General features: G+C 38.5%; 1 protein-coding gene across 3 annotated transcripts in view; it reads right to left on the bottom strand.

Annotated features, from left to right (window-relative positions):
* Positions 1-21,851, bottom strand: part of PTPRO (protein tyrosine phosphatase receptor type O) — a 260,020-nt gene that overhangs the window by 68,323 nt on the left and 169,846 nt on the right. For all 3 annotated transcript variants that reach the window (XM_043882124.1, XM_043882125.1, XM_043882126.1), the window contains exons 8-12: positions 18,358-18,478; positions 17,829-18,022; positions 16,406-16,517; positions 11,251-11,402; positions 9,704-9,824 (exon numbers count right to left, since the gene is read on the bottom strand). In XM_043882124.1, coding sequence (XP_043738059.1) covers positions 9,704-9,824; positions 11,251-11,402; positions 16,406-16,517; positions 17,829-18,022; positions 18,358-18,478 — 700 coding nt within the window. The remainder of the gene's footprint in view (positions 1-9,703; positions 9,825-11,250; positions 11,403-16,405; positions 16,518-17,828; positions 18,023-18,357; positions 18,479-21,851) is intronic.

The raw sequence follows: 21,851 nt of genomic DNA, 5'->3' as shown, positions 1-21,851 counted from the left end.
ATTTACCTCATTGCCTTTACTCTGAACTCAGTTATGAATAAATCCTAAAGCTGAAAGGAACATTAAAGATCATTTAGTCCAGACCCTCATTTTGTAGAAAAGGCAGCTGAAAGTCAAAGGGCCTGAGTGACCTTTCTAAGATGACACAATCTGACTGTGAAGGCAAGTGCTCTGAGTTAAAGGTCTCCCTTCTGTACCCGGCTTCCTTCCTAAACATATGAACATTTTCCATTAACTTCCATATAACTGGGGATGATGAAACTTCCAGATGATGAAACTTCTGGAAACTGCCTTTGTCCAGAAGACCAACTTTTCCAGAGCAGGAACTTGCTTGTGTATTTAAATCTGTGCCAGACATCACAATAGCTGTCCCATCAGTCCAGCATCCAGATTCTTGTAATATATTGAAGAGAAACAAGCAAGACATGCAAGTCACTTTACAGTGGGCAGGACAAATGCTTCTAAGGAAGTGCTGAAATCGTGTGACAGGGCTGTGGACAGCTGGCAAACTTCAGCATTACGCAGAAAACCACCGTGATGAGAAATGGGGGAGACATATGTTGAGGACAGGTATCGATTTGTCTTGTGCCCAGGAATGGAGCCATGGAACAGTGACATGCATGGCAGCCTAATCAATGAAAGGGGGTTTCCTCTGCAAACCAAAGGAAATTGCATGTGTTTATGAGAGGTCAAACAGATGAAAACTGTTACAAACTTCCTCTATCAGTTCCATTTACTCACCCCCCCCCCATAATGCCCTTCATAACACACTGTGATTTGTTGCCTTACTACAGATCCACCCAGCCTAAGGCCACCCCCCACCCCCACAACGGCACCCTGGGTCCCAAATCCTTTGGCCCAATTAAAGACATCACCCCAACAAATCTCACCTCTAACTATCCTGCATCATCATTTCCCCTGCTCTGTTGAACCATTCTGATTAGCTCAAAGACAAGGTGTTTCCACCCACTTAAAGGGAAGGAAAAATAAAACAAAAACCGGCTAAACAAATACAACTGGATCCTTTTATCATTAGCTACTGCCCATTTTCTCGGCTTCCCAGGTGACAATAAGAAACCTATGCACCACAGCAAAGAGTAGCCCCCTGCTCTTTGCAACTAGAGGAAGCCCACATGCAGCAACTAAGACCCAGAGCAGCCAGAGAAAAAATATGAGACAAAAACCTGCATGATTTGCTCCCTTGCTGCCCTTCTTCCTTCTCGTTCGTTCCATCTCAGCCATACTGCCTTCCTGACTTTCCCTTGAACTTGCCAGGCACATTGCTGATTTTTTTTTTTACACGAATGTTCATAACAGCTTTATTTGTAATAATCCCAAACTAGAAACAATCCAGATGGCTTTCATTGGATAAGTGATTAAGTAAGCTATGGTATAGCCACATTACAGACTGCTACACAGCACTAAAAAAGACAGGACAATTGATACATGCAACAGCTTGGATGAATCTTATGCCAGAAAATCATGCCAAGTGAACAAAAAATTCCTGATAAGTTACATATTGTATAATTCCACTTACATGGTATTCTTTTTCTTTTTTAAAAAATTAATTTATTTTAATTGGAGGATAGTTACTTTACAATATTGTGATGGATTTTTCATTACATCAACATGAATCAGCCATGGGTGTACATGTATGCCCCCATTCTGAACCACCCTCCTTCCTTCCTCCCTACATTGCTGCCAGTTACCTGCCCGGCTTCCTCCCGAAGCTCCCTCAGAATCTGTCTGAAATAGCATCTTCACTGTAAAGCTTACTCTATCTCCATTCCTGCAGCCGCCCAGAACTTTCCTTTCCTTTCTCATTTCCTGCTTCATTTTTCTCCATAAAACTCATCACTTGACATCCTTATGCTTATTTGATCATTTCTTTCTCTCCATGAGAATGAGGGTAGACATTTTTGTCAACTTTGTTCATTTCTGTATCACCAGCACCTAGATTAGTGTGTAGCACACAATAAATGTTAAGTACAGATTGGTTGATAGAATAAATTAATTTTTTAAAAGTAGAGTACCCTAGTTATTTTATTAGCTTCTAATTGACTGGTGGTGTATATATATATGTTCTACTTGGTAAATTTTGTGCCAGCCACCACAGTCATACGATTACCCCAAGTTAACAGAATAACTACCTAAAGTGTTAGTTGCTCAGTTGTGTCTGACTCTCTGTGACCCCATGAACTGTAGTCCAGCAGGCTTCTCTGTCCAGGGGATTTCCCAGGCAAGAAAACTGGAGTGGGTTGTCATTTCCTTCTCCAGGGCATCGTCCTGAGTTGGAGATTGAACCCAGGTCTCCTTTATTGCCGGCAGATTCTTTTCCTTCTGAGCCACCAGGGAAACCGAAATAAAAATATCTGTCTCTATGTATATATATAAATAATATGCATACTTTCTTTCCTTTCTCATTTCCTTCTTCCCTTCAATCCATTCATTCGTCCATTTTCCTGTCCTCTCTCTGTGCTACATTGACACAGATATATTCACCCTCTTGTTGAACTCGTTTCTGCTTATTTGTTTTGGTGGGGGATAACAAGTTAGTCACTTTCTGGAAGAGGATTCACAGAAAGGAATGGGTGGCCCGGGAGGGGTACTTTAGACATCAGCTGTCTGTGGCTCACAGCACTTCACTCATTTATTACCAAAAATAAGAACTGCATATATCTAAGTAACTATTTCCAAAATTGTAAACTCAGTGACTTCAGCACAAGAATTAAACACATTTTCTCAACTGAGAATGAGACCCAGAAGGTCAGTACCTTGCAATGGCTGGGTTTTTATAAAGTCTGAAATTACATTTCATCAAAATGGATATAATTATTTGCATCTACTGAAATTTGATGTGTGTGTGTGAGAGAGAGAGAAAGATAGGAGAAAAGTGAAGATTCAAATATCCCTTCCAATTCCCAATATCTGTGTCCATAGTCAAATTACATTTTAAAGATTTCTAATCTATATAAAAACTTTCATGACTGAGACTAAGGAAATCAAGCCAATTTCACAATGCTCAAATTCCCAAACAGGAACAGAAAGCCACAGGAATGGATGTGAGGCTCTTCCCTGCTCTGTTAAATGTGTTCATAGAAACATGAAGTTTTAGAAATAATCCACCCCCAATCCAGGAAGACATAAGCAACAGATGGATTAAAAAGCACTATTTCTAGATCCAGGCTCAACAGTGTGTAATGTGGGTCAGATTTCTCTAGATTTCAGCTTGCCCAAGGGAGGACGTGACACTGAATTGTTCCCAAATCTCTTCCACAGCTAAGGTTATCTGAGTGCTTATCTTGAACCCGTCTGAACAGGTTTGTAGTCAGGATAAAGCAGACCTCTTACCAGGTTGGTGTACATACAGTTTTTTGCCTTTCTCTGACTTTATTGCCTGTTCCTTCCAGGTTTCTCTTGCTGTCTCCCCTTCCTCTACTCAATCACTAAATGCTGGAGTAGTTTTTCTTGCCTAGACCAGAGCTCTTTTTCTCTATTTTTAATTAGTATCTAATTATTCAGTCACTCCCAAATTCATATTTCCAGCCTAGAATTCTCCCCTGACCTCCAGACTCATATATCAATGGACTTCCCTGGTGATTTAGATGGTAAAGAATTTGCAATGTAGGAGATCCAGGTTCAAGCCATGGGTTGGGAAGATCTCTTGGAGGAGGAAATGGCAACCCACTCCAGTATTCTTGCCTGGAGAATTCCATGGACAGAGGAGCAAGGTAGGCTACAGTCCATGGGGTCATAAAGAGTCAGACACAACTGAGTGACTAACACTAACACTACATATCAATAGTCTCTTTCCTCGACAATTGCACTTTTGATTTTTTATGTCTGAGGAAGAATCCTTGACCCTCAGCTTGCATCCAGGTGACTCCGCTTCTTGTTTTTCTAGTCCTTTCAATCTCAATAAATTGCCCTACCCTACCCTAGTTGCTCAAGAGCAAAGTCTAGGAACCATTCTTAATTTCTGTTTCTCTCATCAGAAAGTTTTGTGGACACAACCTCCAAAATAGTTCCTGAATTCTGCCCACTTCTCTCCATCTCCTTACTACCATTTTGGTCAAAGTCACCATCATTTCCCATGGCATTTATTTGAATTAGAATGCTGTTTTTAAGGCTAGTGATGACTAACCCCTTAATTGGTTCCCCACCTTTATTTTTGACCCCCAAATCCTTTCTCTCTTGATCAACCAGAACGATTGTTTTAAATATAAGTCAGATTATTTGTTTCATTCTCTAAATGATCTCAAATATGCAACCTGAAAATAAAATCTCAACTCCAAGCCTTGTTATCCTCTATAATGTGAATTCTCCTGATTCTTTCTGCCCAGGTGCTCTTGCCCAACCTTTTCATGGCTGGTCCTTTCCTGTTATTCAGATCTCTTCTTATTGCTTCTTCAGAGAAAGCTTTTACTGGAAAGCCATCTGCATTGTGCTACCCTATTTTAATGTTCTTCCCTGGTGGCTCAGAAGGTAAAGAATATCTGCCTGCAGTGTGGGAGACCTGGGTTTGAATGGGAAGATGCTGGGAGGAGGGAATGGCAACCCTCTCCAGTATTTTTGCCTAGAGAATCCCATGGACAGAGGGGCCTGGTGGGCTACAGTCCAGGGGGGTTGCAAAGAGTTGGACACAAGTGAGCACACACACATAAGAAGTCTGGCATCTGAACAGTGCTTAGAAGTTTCTCAGCACATATTTGTTAAATAAATTAATGAATGGATATGCTATTACTGTTCGGGGAACCACTGACTGAGATCACCCACCATGGCCAGGTACCATAGTAACCACTTGCACGAGTTATCTTACAACAGAAGGTCCTGGTGAGGGACATGGAACTAACAAGTTACCACCAACTGGAAGAATTCAGGAAAGGTCAAAAGGAGAGAGATTTCAGTCCAAATGTCCCACCAGCCTCTCAGGATACTTCTCACTGGAATTCATCTTGATTGAGCAATCTGTGTGCCATCAGGAAGAACCCTGAGTCAGAACAATTGCCCAGAGACAACCCAGAAACTAACCCCATCACCATAATGGCAGAGAAGTTCTCCTGGTTTCCCTTACTCTATTGCTAATGGCCTGGGCACCCGTTCCCAATAAAATCTCTTGCTTTGTCAGCATGTGTGTCTCCTCGGACAATTCATTTCCAAGTGTTAAACAAGAGCCCACTCTCAGGCCCACTTCTAGATCCCCCTTCCTGCAACATTACCATAGATCTATTTTATGAATCTCATTCTTATTTGGTTTTCATTCTTAATTCTTTCCCTCACACCTTCCTTCCTTCTTTTCCTTTTTTTCAATTGGACAACTGATTGTCTGATGTAAACTTACAAATCCGCCTAACGTTTCACCAGAGTTCCAGGTGGATTCACCAAGACTAGAATTTATGACTGGTTGCTGGTTGAAGCCACGATTGCATGCAGACCAATGAGTACTTGTAAAATGACAAGTCTTAATGCAGATTTGATTGACAGCTGTGTTGACTACCAAAGGGAACTGTCATCATTTACCATTGTACTACCATGAGACTCTTGGCAACCTAAAATTCATAATGGGATGACTGGCTCAAAGCCTTGTAAACAGCACCATTAGCAGTATTGTCTTCTCCTGGATGTCCATTGATGACATAATAATTGAATAATTTTGGTAGTGTACCATCTTGGATTAATTTATATTGTTCTGGATTCACTGATAGAATGTTTTCTTTCCTCAGATGGCAAGAATGAATGTTTTATGAAAAAAAAACTTGCAAGTCAATTAATACTAAAGCAAAATATTTTACTTCTCTGAAAGATGAAACTTGTTTTGGTTAAATATTAACTAGAATACTAATTTCAACTTTGAGGTCTGTAGTTTCATTTTCATTCAACAAATACCTATTAAGTATCTACAGCAGAGAAGGCATTGTGTTATAGAAAATTGAAACAGCTTATAAAATACAATAATGTGATAAGCAGAATGGAAAACAGACCTTTAAACAAATGGATAAAAAGTATGTTATTTTGTTTCCAGAAAAGAAAAGGCTGAGGACAGATACGTTATATAAAGATTGTCTTGCTTCAGAGAGGAACAAGATCAAGGCAATATTCTATCTGATATTAAGATATCAACATGGAAAAGCTGATTGATTCTAAGGGTAATGATTTTCTAGAAATAATTGCTGTGGGAACTTGCTTCCCTACTTGAAACATTTAAAGGAACTTCCTAAATTGGTGGAAGCAATCCTGTCCATTAATGGAGAGATATGGAGGCTCAAAACCCAATGGTAAGTTTGGGAAACAAAGTCAGTTTCTTAGTCCTACTCCTATTTGTGTGAGTGTAATTGTTCCAGTTTATGACTTTAACCCATATTCCTGAGACTTCATAGATCATTCATAATGTCACATAAAAATGACAGCAAAACATGCAATAGGCCACTGAATGCTACTTTGGTAAGACCACCCCTGAACTTGCACCTTAAGGGAGACCAACATACCAAATGAATTGGAGAAAGCATCTAGAAGCTTGGGAAGAGAAGGCCTTAGGGAACACAGGCAGAGTCTTCAAGTAATTCCAGTTACCTGGAAGCAAACTTTGAACTAACATTCATACAGAAGACAAAAATCATATGTAAGACAGCAAAAGAGACACAGATGTAAAGAATAGACTTTTGGACTCTGTGGGAGAAGGCGAGGGTGGGATGATTTGAGAGAATAGCATTGAAACATGTATATTACCATATGTGAAATAGATGACCAGTCCAAGTTCAATGATTAAAGAAGGGCATTCAGGGCCTGTGCACTGGGACAACCCAGAGGGATGGGATGGGTAGGGAGGTGGGTGGGAGGTTTCGGAACACATGTACACCTGTGGCTGATTCATGTAGATGTATGGCAAAAACCACCACAATATTGTAAAGTAATTAACCTCCAATTAAAATGAATAAATTAAATTTTTTAAAAATAAGAGATAATGGTTGGAATTGCCAAGCAAATGATTTTTTTTCTTAATAAATAGATCATCTAGTGTTGGAAACTGGTGATCTCCACATTCCTGAAATTCAAGTCTAGACTGCTAGGGAGGAGTAGATTGTGGGCAGTGCAAGAAAGATTTAACTTAACTCATGAGTCTTGATAGGAGCAGTAGAGCCCCCTTGAGGGTGCTTGGAAATTTGCAGAAATGTTTTTAGCAGTCAGGATCACAAAGCCACACAGTCAATCAGACTTCTGTGGGCAGGGCTCAGAAATTCTAGATGTCTTTCTATGATCAAGAAAGTTTCGAAGAGAAAAATTGTCCCATGTCCCACATTCCACACAAACGTCTAATTTTGTGACCAGAATAAATTCATTATAAATATAATTACTAGTACATTATCACACAATTAATATTGGAAAAAATTATCATTCTAATTAAAGTAAGTCAGGCAGAGAAAGACAAATCATATGATATCACTTATAGGTGGAATTGAATTTAAAAATGATATAAATGAACTTATTTGAAAAACAGAAACATACTCATGGTTTTAGAAAACAAAGCTATAGTTACTGAAAGGAAAATATGGGGAAGGGGAGGGATAAGTTAGAAGCTTGGAATTAACAAACACACTCTGCTATATATAAGATAAATAACCAACAAGGACCTACTGTATAGCACAGAAAAGTCTACTCAATATTCTTAATAACCTATATGGGTTAAGAATCTGAAAAAGAATGAAAATATGTATATGTATACCTGAATCACTTAGCAAGACACCTGAAGCTAACACAATAATGTTAATCCACTGTACTTCAATAAATTTTTTAAAATGAAAAACTACTGAAAAACTACTCAATAATTTACTGCCCATATTGTCTAATTAGTACATCATGCATTTTCAATTATCTGTTTAATTCTAAATGTTTTCAGTGCAAGAGTTCAGTTTTTATCACAGCAAATAGGAGACAAAAAAGATTTAAAACTTAATGTCTTGTGCATTGAATTATAGAGAAATGCAACTAGTGGATAATCTGAGAAAATATTGTGCTCTGTTTTGTTTCAGATTTTCCAAGAGTTTCTAAAGCATCACTGACAGCACTACTGCTCCTGGGATTTAAGCTGCTAATAAATCACCCTGGTTCATTCTTCACCTATAGCAGTACATATGAACATAGTAATAACAGAGACTATTTGAGACTTTTATGGACAGACTCAGACACAGAGTACAAGCTAGGAGACATCTGAAACAATGATGTCAGTAAGTTGCACTAAGTATTTTGAAAATATTTTTATTGCCACTCTATATGTAAATTTATTTTTTATTGAATTATACTTGATACACAATATTGCATTAGTTTTAAGTATACAATGTAATTATTCAATATTTTTATGGATCATGAAATGATTTCATGATGTCTAGTCACGTATAGACTTTATTTTCAACCATTAAAATGATGAGGTCTTGGCTGTAAAAATTGCATATTGATGTGCATTTATTTTGGGGTTATCATCCTTAAACTGACACTGCCCAAGAAGTCTACCACCCAACTTTTTGCCAATATGTTCTCTTTTGCAATTATAGGATATCATCTCTGAGGCCCCTTTAAGTACCAGAAACTAATTTTTTTTTAAGTCTTTATTGAATTGTATTACAATATTGCTTTTGTTTTTTTGGCCGCAAGGTATGTGGAATCTTAGCTCCCTGATCAGGGATTGAACTCGCGCCCCTTGCAATGGAAGGCGAATTCTTAACCACTGGACCACCAGGGAAGTCCCCAGAAACTAAATATTTTAACACATGATATTGTTGAATGTAGAAGATGTGTTTTGCATTACATAGTGTCACTTCCCAGTTGCTTTTCATAATACACTTATTTTAACTCCACACAATAAGTTCCAGCTCATTTGTAAGAATATACTTTCCTCATTTTCCCTTACAGCTCATTATTTTTCTTAGCAAGTTATCCTCACTCTATTTCCACTTTCTTTCATCATAAGCAAATATATCTACTCTCTTAGTATTTCTCCTAACTCTAGTTTTTATTCTAGGGCTAACTGCATTCAAGCTTGACAAATTATTTATTTTTCATTAATAGTAATAAATGAGTTATTATGAATTTGTTCATCCTTTATTTTTATCCTTCTTGTATGGAAGAACTACAGTTCCTGTTACTTCTTACAAACTCATATTTATTCATTTTCATTGTAGGTAGTCATCAGGTAGTCCCATTACGACTTTTAGAAGAGTGAAAAGCTGTACCTGAACACATACATAGGGGATCCATGTTATTTTTTTATATATAAATTATTGTCCTTTTATCTTGATTTTATTTTAGAATTAGGATGCTACATCAAATTTGAAAAATCAAAATGTGGATTATTTTATCTATGAAGTTCAGCTTTATTTATGTAAAAGGGAAATAGTATCCGATAGGGTTGAGAATATCATACTAGATAATGGCTAAGGTCCTTCCATCTGTAAAATCCTCAGAGTCTGTGGTTCTTCTAATCTTACTATGAACAATGGACTCCCTTCTCCCAATACAGTAGACACTGTCCTCAACAGTACATGTTGAATGTACTTTTTTGATAGTGTAAAGTCTTTTGTGCATTTATAAAAGGCACTGAACCAGTTTTTTCCCTTTCTTTGAATTGAGAAGACCATGCTAAACCAAGAGATACAAACACTAGTCCTCCAGCATGATTATTTGCACACACACACCTGTGTTCTCCTCTTACCTAGTTTGACAAGACGGAGCATGGAGGTGTTACTTCCTCTCTCTGTGCAAGCAGTTACCGAGAGATTGTAGATATCTCCAGGAGGCAGGCTGAGAACTGCAGTCATGACATTGCGCGTTACCTGCAAGATCACCAAAATCCAGCTGTAGGGCTATCACAGACATCCCATCTCTGTTCTGTGCTGCAGTCCACAGCTGATTAAACATTATGGATATGCTATTTCCTCTGAAAATGCTACAAATTCCTCAACTGAGCCAAATACAAGGCAGCTCTAAATAAGCACAACACAGATCAGAACATTTTTTGTGATTAATTCCTTTGTTTGGAGTAGGTATTTCTATGATTTTTTTTTTTTTTTGTCCCTCTTGCATTCACAGCAAATTTTAGAAAAAGCAATTGCTGGGTTGCAAAAATAGGAACATTGCTCAGCTCATGCTGAGAAGCTCAAAAGAAACTTAGCCATATCCACAGACACCTGGCCTCTTAACTAAAGACTACATTTCCCGGTTTCTAATATTGATAGTGGGGACCATGTGACCCAGTTCCATTCAGTGGATTGTAAGAGGCAGTCCCATGGTCAACTTAGAGTTTTGTTCACACCTGTTAAGTGCTGGACCTCCACATCTTCTCTTTTTCCCTTCCTGTGGGCTGGAATGTGGCTGTAATGGTGAGCCGAGTTAACCTATGAAGGTGATGACTATACGCAGTGGTAGATGGAGCAGCAAAATAGAACGAATCTGAACTCTTGAATAATCTCTCATGGCAGAGGTGCCCTTTTAGTCCTGGGCACCTTGAGAGAGATATAGATGTTGATTTTTTTTAAAACAACAATCTTAAAACAATTCTTTTTATTTTAATTGTTTAGTTGGTACCCTAACTAATACAATGTCAAAAAGTGTAATAAACCAGGAGAGAAATCAGTACTTCCAAAGTCTCCAAATATTGAGGGTGTTAGGGACATATGGAGAAAAAAGTGAAAATACTGTGATTTTCTTGAAAATGTTTGGTATTATGAAGAAAAAGTTCAAATCGTAACTTTAAATATAGGTGAAATCAATTACAACAATTACAACTATTAAAAGTTAAAAGGTAAGCTCTATGAAAGAAGGCCTTCAATTTTTGTTCACTATCCTATCTCCAGAGAGGCTTCTCAGGTGGTGCTCGTGGTAAAACAAACAAACAAACAAAAAAAATCACCTGCCTGCCAATACAGGAGACTCAAGAGAGAGAGGATTCTAAGATCCCCTAGAGGAGAAAATGCAACCCACTCCAGTATTCTTGCCTGGAAAATTCCATGGACAGAGGAGCCGGGCAGGCTACAGTCTTTGGGGTTGCAAGAGTTGGACACAACTGAGCATGCACATGCACACGTGTGCATGCACACCCACACTCCTCCCCCTCCACACACACAATCCCCAGAACCATAAACAGTGCTAACTGGCATGCAAACATTTGTTTAATGTCTCAGTAAATGTTTGCTTCATGATTTTCAATAGTATATGCAAACAAAGGTCAGGTGCCCAATACTGGGACTCAAAGAAACATACACTCTTTTTAATTTTCTTCTTTCCTTCTGCAACAACCATCCAGTGGAGCATCCTAGAATGGGAGAGGTCTGTGGTGTCATCCCCGTAGGTCCAACTGATGTACAACAGACTGTTGAAATATTCCACAGACGTGATTTCTGGAGCAACTGGGGCTACAATGGAGGGAAGAAACACACTGTAATTTAGTAGACTCCTAGTAATTAAAGAACTTATCAATAGAACGTGAAATCCCATACAGAGCCTGTGCTTAGTCATTCAGTCGTGTCCAGCTCTTTGTGCCTCTAGGGACTGCAGCCTGCCAGGATCCTCCATCTATGGGGATTCTCCAGGCAATGATACTGAAGTGGGTTGCCATGCCCTCCTCCAGGGGATCTTCCCAAAGGGATCCCCAGAGGGATCAAATCCAGGTCTCCCATATTATATGCAGATTCTTTACCGTCCGAGCCATCAGGGAAACCCAACTCTATACAGAGTTTAAAGAATTAATATTCACACCTCATGATGGACTTCCCAAGTGGCATTAGTGGTAAAGAACCCACTGCCAATGCAGGAGACATAAGAGATGGCAGTTTGATTCCTGGGGCAGGAAGGTCTTCTGGAGGAGGTCATAGCAATCCACTCCAGTATTCTTGCCTGAAGAATCCCATAGACAAAGGAACTAGGCGGGCTACAGTCCACAGCATTGCAAAGAGTTAGAACACAACCGAAGTGGCTTAGCATACATGCACAACAGCATGCATGATAGTCCTAGGGACTCGTGGACACGTCTGTAATATAGTGAAGTTGGGTGGTGTGAGGTGGGCGGTTATTTTGTGGGATGTTACCTTGGGTGGCTCAGACCCAAGACAGCCAGACTCAACTATGCCTGAGGAGAGCACGCTTTTTTACAAAAATTTCAGTTATAAGATTACTAAAACATTAACTTGTTTGGGTCAGTTGTTCGGTTAATTTGTTGCTGTGTCAATAAATTAATATTTTTAGGCACTGGCGAACTTATTTTCCAAGCAGTACTGAAAACTCTGGGGTCCTGTAAAAATAAATCTTTTTTATTGTGGCAGCAAAGAAGTTTACAGGATTGACAGTAGGATCAATGGATAAAGGAAGAGAAAAATAAATAATATGTCCATATGATAACAAGTCAATGGCATTGACTGTGTGCAGCCTGGTGCTTTGTGGAAGGTAGGGCTCTAAATAAAGTTGCTGAAGCAAGTATTAAAGAAAGGAAGGAAGGGATTTTGAAAATCATGCTTCAAAGCTAAATTCTAACACCAAGTTTATTAATTTATTTTATAATCTTACACATTTAAATTTTTAAGAATTCCAGTTGGGGATGAGAGTTCATCACAAGCTTTGTAATACATAAGTTCTGAAAGCATACTTTAATTATTTTTAAGAGTAACTGATAATTGTGAAGATTTCAACAAACACATACACAGTTGAATTTAAATTCCATGTGATCTTGAAGATAGCCAAGCAACTGTTCTTTGCAAGATTCAGCCCCAAATCAACTAATGGTTGGAGGAGAATTTCTACACATCAAAAAGACTTATTTGGGGCTTCCCTGGTGGCTCAGTGGTAAAGAATCCACCTGCCAATGCAGGAAACATGAGTTTGATCCCCGGTCCAGGAAGATCCCACATGCTGGGGAGTAATTAAGCCCATGCACCTAGAACTTGTGATCCACAAGTGAAGGCACTGCAGTAAGCCCACACACTGCAATGAAGAGTAGCCCCACTCACTGCAACTAAGAAAGCCTGCATGCAGCAGCAGAGACCCAGGACAGCCCAAAATAAACAAATAAAATCATAAATCATAATTGAAAAAAAAGACTTATTTTTTCAACAGGCACTAATACAGATAATGAACATTCATATCTATGTTTCAGAAATAATTATCCACTGAAGAGATTTTAACAGAGTAAAAAATACATCTGTTTCATGTTGTGTATGAACATCACTTCTATATGTTTGACAATGAAAATTTTAAATTGTCAACAATATCTATAACAAGTAGCCAAACCCATATCATAGTGCAGAAAATTTTAACAAAGCATAATAACCCTGGCTTCTTAACATATTTCTACATTCTTCCCTATTTACAAGTACCTATTCTTATGCTTCTTCAAAGGGTATATTCTCATATTCTAATTTGAATGAAGAGAAGAAACGTATTTAAAATTACAGGGATCAAGGGTGAAACAGATCACCAGCCCAGGTTGGATGCAGGAGACAAGTGCTCGGGCCTGGTGCACTGGGAAGACCCAGAGGGATCGGGTGGAGAGGGAGGTGGGAGGGGGGATCGGGATGGGGAATACGTGTAAATCCATGGCTGATTCATGTCAATGTATGGCAAAAACCGCTACAATATTGTAAAGTAATTAGCCTCCAACTAATAAAAATAAACGGGAAAAAAATTACAGGGAGTTTGGGATGGACATGTACACAGTGCTATACTTAAAATAGACAACCAACAAGGACCTGCTGTGTAGCACATGGAACTTGCTCAATGTTATGTAGCAGCCTGGAAAGGAGGGGAGTTAGGGTGGAGAATGGATATATGTACAAGTATGGCTGAGTTCCTTTGCTGTTCACTTGAAACTATCACAACATTGTTAATTGGCTCTACCCCAATACAAAATAAAGAGTTAAAAAAATAAAATTACAAAGCCAGAAGTATACGTCTCCCCATTACAAGTACCAAGTCTTCAGATCATTCTCCTTCATGTTGTTGCTTTCAAATCCAGTGTATTGCTGAAAGACCACCAGATGTCACTATTTGTTTATTAAACATTACTTGGTACACTAGTATAATTATGAACTTGACTTGCAGACAAGTTGCCTGACAGATTGTAGACTTGAGGGCCTAACAAATCAGACCGTATTCAAGTATTTTATTCCTGTTTCCTTTTATACTACACAATTTGTCAATTTGGATTATGATTAAAAAGCATATGAAAGTGAAGTATCAGATCTTTATTTGCTTTAAAATTGAAATGAGGGAAGAAAGCTCCCCTTGCCACTAAAAAGGCTAAAATTTCAAATAGTTTTAGATAAAGTTATAAAAATAAAGCTCAGGTACCATATATGTTTTAATAACAATTTAGATTAAATGATTTAATTCTCACACTACCCTGTGAGGTATTATTATGCCCATTTAAAAATTATTTGTTTATTTGACTGCCTTGGGTCTCAATTACAGCATGTGGGATCTTCGATCTTCATTGCAGCATGCAGGATCTTTCGTTGGGGCATGTGGGATCTCGTTCCCTGACCAGGGATGCAACCTGAATTCCCTGCATTGGGAACAAAGGAGTCTTAGCCACTGGCTCACCAGGGAAGTCCATATGCCCATTTTGTAGATATGGAAATTGAGGCCATCTGTGTCAATATGCTCAGGTAAGACTGTGGACTGCCAGTGTCAACATGACTTAGCAGTTGATCCCAGGAAAAAATCAGAAATTCCCAAAGATCAATTCACTGGAGACAACAGACTGCTGACCTAGGCAAGTAGCTTGTATGCAGACTTGCTTTGTCCACCTAAACAGTTATCTCATGACTTCTGCCTATTCCCAGGTGGTTCCCAGCTTTCAAAGGCACACCTAAACCACTTGGGTCCAGAACTCCAAATCCTATTAATACTTCATATCTGATGTCACCCCTGGGAGACACCACAGAGACCCTGTCCAGTTAGTCTCCAGACACTGCAGTGAGTTCTAAGACAATTAGTTTTGTCCAATTAGCCACCTGTTAGGCAATATTTTCAGTCTTACCAGTGAGAAAATAGAAATTCTGGATCCTTAAGTTAATTTGTTCAAAGTTCTATAGCTGGAAATTAGCAAGGTCAGATCTGCTCAATAAGTGATCAGATGTGAAGTCTGGGCTTTTTCTAGGCAGCTGCTCCTTCTGACAAGGAAAAAGCTTTCTCAGACCACTCATCTCAATCAAGTTAAGTGTATGAATTACTGACACAGTGAAGTTTAATTATAATTAAGTATGTGATTATTGATGCAGTCAAAAAGCCTAACACAGGGCTTGTCAAATAATTGGCATTTTCTCTTTTTATGGTGGCCTTTCACTTTTCTACTCTAATATTACCATTAACGTCTGGAACAAAGGAAGTACCAGACATCAGCCAGTAAAGAAAAGCAGTGAACTGTGTAAGTTAACTGTATAAGAATCCACAAGATTATCTTTCCATTGTTTTTTAATTATTTCCATTGTTTTTTAATTGATACATCTCAAGCCTATACAACTAGCTGTCCAGTGAGGGAAATATTTTGACAAAGTTATTCTTCATCTGAACAATATTTTTCTTTTCTCAGTATAACTCTAATGACAGCTTTGCAGTCCCATCAAAAGTTCTTGAACAATCTTAGTTCAGACAACGAGGGTTACTGTTCTTGGCTAAATTTCTTCTCTATTGCTACCTCCACCCACCTCTGCTCTCTCTGCCATATGATAGTGAACTATTAATACATAATTTAAGGTTCTGAGGATCCATCACTAATAGTATTGTAAGTACTTTAAGTCTGGGCCATGTATTTTGCTAAATAGCTTATTTAATTGGGATGTAATAATACATAATAGCAACAGATAATAGATACTATTATTATCCTTATTTTACAACTGAAAAAACCTGAGGCTTAGAAAAATTGCTGGAGTTTACAGGTAGAAGGCAGCAAAGTTGTGACTCACACCCAAGTCTACAAGTCTGCAAGCCTGTTTTAATTCCTGCCATGGACAATACCGCAGTCAGCCTGTGACTTTACAAATGGCTTAATTAATAAGGAAATGGAGGCACTCTAACAAATACAATTATCAAATGGATAAAATCAATTGAGTGTGGTGTGAAGTTGAAAGCTCTGCCTGTTACATCTCGATTCTAATCAATTCCAAACAGTGGTGCATAAATCAAGGGCAGTGACTCAGGATAAAAAGAAATCAAGGACAGTAACTCAGAGTAAAAATTGTATCTTAATTTTTAAAGGCTATCATTTAAAGAAATCATGAACTTTCAGAATCAAGTATATCATATTCCAGGAAAGTGATGTTCATTCGGTCCTGGGTAAAGGCCTGGCATTTTCTGGAGATGAGCCCCTTCAGAACTTCCTCAAAATAGGGATCTCTTCTCATGGGACCACTTCCCACACACTCACCTGTTATGAAGCTTATAGTGGAGCTGTCACAGCAGCTGAGTTCCGGGTCTCCCCATGTTACCATGGTAACTCGAAAGTTGTAGTACCATGCTGGCAACAGATTTGCTATCCTCTAAAAAAAGCAAGAAGAAAAAGACCCAGAAGGAAAATCATATTTTTGGAATAGAGTTATATATTTCTCTTAGGCTATGAGAAAATGAGTAATTTTTAATTTCCTTTCTCTGCCTTTGGGAGGCCTCCCTGTGGCTCAGTGGTAAAGAGTCCGTCTGTCAATGCAGGAAACGTGGCTTCAATCCCTGGATTGGGAAGATCCTCTGGAGAAGGAAATGGCAACCCATTCCAGTATTGCTGCCTGGGAAAATCCCATGGACAGAGGAACCTGACTGTCTACAGTTGATTTTGTACTTCTCACATTTTCCATTAAAATATTCTCTTTGGAATGAAGTGAGATGCAAATAAAATGATACACATAAATTTAACATAATTTAAAAAATTATTCGAAAATACAGATAGTTTGAAAATGGGTTTTCACTTGCAGTTTCTTAAATTACACAAGTGAACTGGTACTTATTTGTAAGTGACTGGATGGACACATCTTCCTATTTCTAAGATGTGATCTTTCACAATTCTGCATTCTTTCATCTTGGACTGTTAGCATGTGTCCATACTTGGTCGCAATCATGAGAGTTGTCAAGTAAGTGGTGGACAGTTGTTTGCTTTCTGTGTGACTTGTAGATAACCTGTACTTCTAAAATTATTCCAGTCTCAGAAAGAGCAATCTTTACCTGCTCATTTGAAGAACATCACTAATGGTCTGACATTGCAGGTATCTAACTGATTTGTTGATGTTAAGAATAGTCATCACTCAAGTTAAGCAGCGTCCACTCACTACTGAATAACTAAAGGAAAACGTGTTTTCTGTCTTAGGAGCAGAAAGAAACAATAAGCATGCGATGTGCTTAGTCGCTCAGTCATGTCCGACCCTTTGTGACCCCATGGACTATAGCCCACCAGGCTCCTCTGTCCATGGGGATTCTCCCGGCAAAGAATACTGGAGTGGGTTGCCATGCCCTCCTCCAGGGGATCTTCCCCATCCAGGGATCCGACACAGTTCTCCCACATTGCAGGCAGATTCTTTACCAGCTGAGCCACCAAGAAAGCAAGCATGTGACAGGTCTACTAAATTGGGGATTAGCAAATACACTCAATTAAGAGTGAAAGCCAGTTTCACACAGTTTTCTCTCTCTCTCAAAATACAAAAATTAGATTAAGAGCTAAAACAATCCCAAACTTGAAAGTAGCAAGTTACCTGCATGTGTTTACAAATGATCTAGTTTACAGACATAATAATTTTTTCAGACACATTTGGTACGTGAACGCATGTTGATACAGGAAAATGTGACAGCTGGTTAAGGAAAATTACCACTGAGGCAGTTAAGGAGACAGTCGCGGCTATTTCATAGTAGGTTGTCCATTCTGACGTCATTGTTGTAGGGTTGAAATAAAACATTTCGACCACATATTTTCTGAACACTCCTAAGTAAGGTCTGGTCCAGCTCAAAACCACTGCCGTAGGACCCAAGGGATAGAGCATCAAGTCTTTGATTCCAGTTGGAACTAAGAAGAAGGGAGGGGAGTGAAAAAAGAAAGTCAAGAAGGAATGTTTCATATCTTAACAACGGCTTCACATCTCTACTTACTGACTGACTAGGTATTTCACTCTTTTGATACAATCATTGAAAACTAACCATATTTGCCTGAGATTTTCTTTTTCCTAAGTAATGAATGCCAAGGATACCTACCAGGTATACAATTGTGGTCATTAATTACTCTGAAGGTTGAATATTGGGTGAACAAGTATGGACCTCCCGTAACTGATGACAATGACTCGAACTTAGACCCCTCCAAACAGTACTCTGATAAAGGTATTTTTCTTGTGGCTGGCAACTTACCAATAGCAAATGTCACAGGATCTGAAGGTGGTCCAATCAAAGGGCCTTTTCTTAGGTACATCACAACCTGGTATTGGGCACCAGGAACGAGATTTTCAATAATAGATTTGCTTGAGTTCACCTTTAAATCAAACACCCAATAAGATCTATTTAGAACTGGGTTTTCAGCGTGTGACTCAGAGGATAACATTGTATTCAGGGACACTGCAAACTCACAAATGCCTTTGAAATTCAGAAGCTTTTATTCATGCTGAGGAAGGTCAAGTTTCAACATTAGGATGATTTATAGTTTATGAGAAGGCTGAAGGGAACCCAGAACATTCAAATTCTATGGCTGGATTTAATAAGCCTTGTGAACTGCTCTATACCCATCAATGTCGATTGTAATTATGTACACTAGAGACACATCAACCTCTAACCAAAATCAAATCAGCAATAAACTAAGGATAGTCTGACATCCTAAATTGTAGTGTCAGCTGATTACATGCAAAGATCCATGCAGGAATGTCTTTACTTTCTCAACACTTAGAAGCATAAAACATCTAATTATAGTGATGGAAATGACCTTAGAGATTATCTAGTCCAAATCTCTCATTTAGTAGATCAAGAAGGTAAAGCTAGAGAATAGCCAAGGTCACATATTTGGATCAGTGTTGGGACTGGAAGCCTAGCATTGTGACCTCCACTCCATGATATGGGCCAAGCATCAAGACACAGCAGCAAGCACTTTACAAGGCTACTGTGACAACCTGCCAAGACTGAATCAGGAAGAATAGCCAGAACAGACTGATCACTAGTAGTGAAACTGAATTTGTAATAAAAAAAAAAATCTCCCAGCAAGCAAAAGTCCAGGATTGGACAGTTTCACAGGGGAATTCTGCCAAATATATAAAGAAAAGTTAATACCTATCCTTCTCAAACTATTCCAAAATTTGAAGAATATAGAACATTCTCAAATTCATTGTACAAGACTCGCATTACCCTGATACCAAAGCCAAGAGAGAAAATTACAGGCCAGTATCTTTGATGACTATAGATGCAAAAATTCTCAACAAAATGTTAGCAAACTGAAGTCAACAATACATAAAATGGATCGCACACCACGATCAAGTGGGATTTATTCTAGTACTGTTTTATTTCTTTAAAACACATTTTAAGTGATAAAACTAACAGTGCTCATTGTTAAAATTGATCACACTGTAGAAAAGCAAATGAGGTCAATCTGTAGGCTTTCTGGTCTCCTCTCACCACTTCCCACATTTTGGCGGGCAGTCTTCTAGACCTTCCTTGAACATATATCCATAAACAATTAAGTATTGAGCCATACAGGTGGGGCTCAATACCATTAATATTGCTCCAAACTTTTCCTTTAAACTTAACAACCACTGTAAACATGTGAACATACCTGCCAATCTAACCTTGCTTTCATTTAGAGTATCTAGAATAACACACAGAGTGTAGATTGTTTCAGGGTGATGTTAAATTTCTTTGGTTTGATAATATTTTAGGCAGTGGTTGATTCTAATTATTCATATGACTTCCTGGAATTATAACCACTTAAATATGCTATCCTAATGAATTCATCTCAGGAAAATTACACTGCCTTAAAAAAATAAGAACCAATAATGTGTATATATATCACACTACTAAAAAAATGAAAAGAGGACAAATCATATTGCACTTGACTTGAGTCACAAATTATTAATATAAATATTAATTTCCCCCTACTTTGAAAATATTTACTGAGGTATCTACATTACTTCTATTCCTTCATACCTTTTTCTTTATCCTGGACCTGCTTAGGGGTGGATTGGAGGTGGGGAGGGGAAATGTTCCTATACTAGTGCTAAATCGCTTCAGCTGTGTCTGACTCTTTTGCAACCCTATGACCAGAGCTTCCCTGGCTCCTCTGTCCATGGGATTCTCCAGGCAAGAATAGTGGAATGGGTTGTCATTTCTTACTCCAGGGGATCTTCCCAACAAAGGCACCAAGCCTTCATCTCTTACCTCTCCTTCATTGGCAGGCGAGTTCTTTAACACTAGCGCCACCTGGAAAGCCCCAAATAGTAATACTCTACTTACTAAGTAACATGTTTTATTCAGTAGAGGATTACTCCATACTCCTCCCCCAATTTTCACCCCATCTTTGCATTCTAGTATTTCCTCTCTCTTATTTCTGACTGGCTTTGTCTCCGTCCCAGAGAATTCAGTCCAGCCCAATGCATTTCCACCTAGGCCCTGGCCCTATCCTTTCTCAGCTAAAGAAATGGAGGAAAGATACACCATAGGGCATAGAAAATATAAACAAGGAGGTTAAACTAGATGAGAGTTCTTTTAAGTCTGAAACGGTCTTCTCTCTTTCTTTGGCTGAACCACATGGCTTCTGGGATTTTAGTTCCCCAACCAGGGATTGACCCTGGGCCCTGACAGTGCAAGCTTGGAGTTCTAACCACTGGACCATAAGGAAATTCTCCAGAAGTGGTCTTATGTATATATTATGTAATCCTCTTTCCATGACATCATTCTGTACACTTATTATAGTTACTCAGTTTCTATGGAGAATCTCTAGAACCTCTTCATCTTCTTCCCTTGACACAAAAAGTATTCAGTTAGGTCTGCATAATAATAAAAGTTAATTTCTAGCACACCTTACTATTACTATGTTCCAAACATTGCATTAAGCATCAAGTCCTCTTTTCTTTATTACAGATCTATGAGGTAGGATATGCTTCTTCTATTACAGATTCAGATGGTAAGACTTGGAAAGAAAGAAACTCAGAGCTGGTAGCTGCTAAAATCAGGTCTGAAACTCAATTCTGTTTGAGTCTAGAGTCTCTGCTTTTAGTCAACACTCTTGACTCCATCAGGAAGAGAAGTGAGGATGAACTTCCCCTAGTGTATCATCTGTAATGCACAAGAAAACATTCTCTCCTGGAAGTCACATCACTTGAGATGGGGTCTCAGCTCTGATACTAATCAGTTGTGTGACTGCAGGCAGGTCCCTTCAATATTCAGCCTCTTAGCTCTATCATTTCCTCATTTGTAAAGCTAACAGACCGACTGATTGGGCTTTCTTTCTGATTTAGTCAGTTAGTTATTACACACTCCTGTAAATTGTCACCAAACATGTATGGACCAAGCAGACCACATGTAAAAATAAATGTACATTGGGACTTTGCTGGTGGTCTAGTGGTTAAGACTCCATGCTTTCACTGCTGGAACAGGTTTGAGCCCTAATTGGAGAACTAAGATCCCACATGCCATGTGTGAGGATAAAAATTTTAAAAATTGAAAAAAGAATGGATCTAGCCTTTAAAAGATAATAAAGATAAATTTATTATCTTTCAAAGATAATAAATGTAAATTATCTTTCAAAGTTAATAAATATACATCCATATATTATATGATGCTTCTTTATTCTGAAATTCATAATTGTGTGTGTCTTTGGAGAGTCCTTTATATGACACTGAGCAGTGGCTTTATTATGCTCACCA

Source organism: Cervus elaphus, chromosome 22 (genome assembly GCF_910594005.1).
Source record: "Cervus elaphus chromosome 22, mCerEla1.1, whole genome shotgun sequence".
NCBI classification, from domain to species: Eukaryota; Metazoa; Chordata; class Mammalia; order Artiodactyla; family Cervidae; genus Cervus; species Cervus elaphus.
Note: the sequence above shows the minus strand (reverse complement) of the source record. Positions and strands in the feature narration are given on the sequence as shown.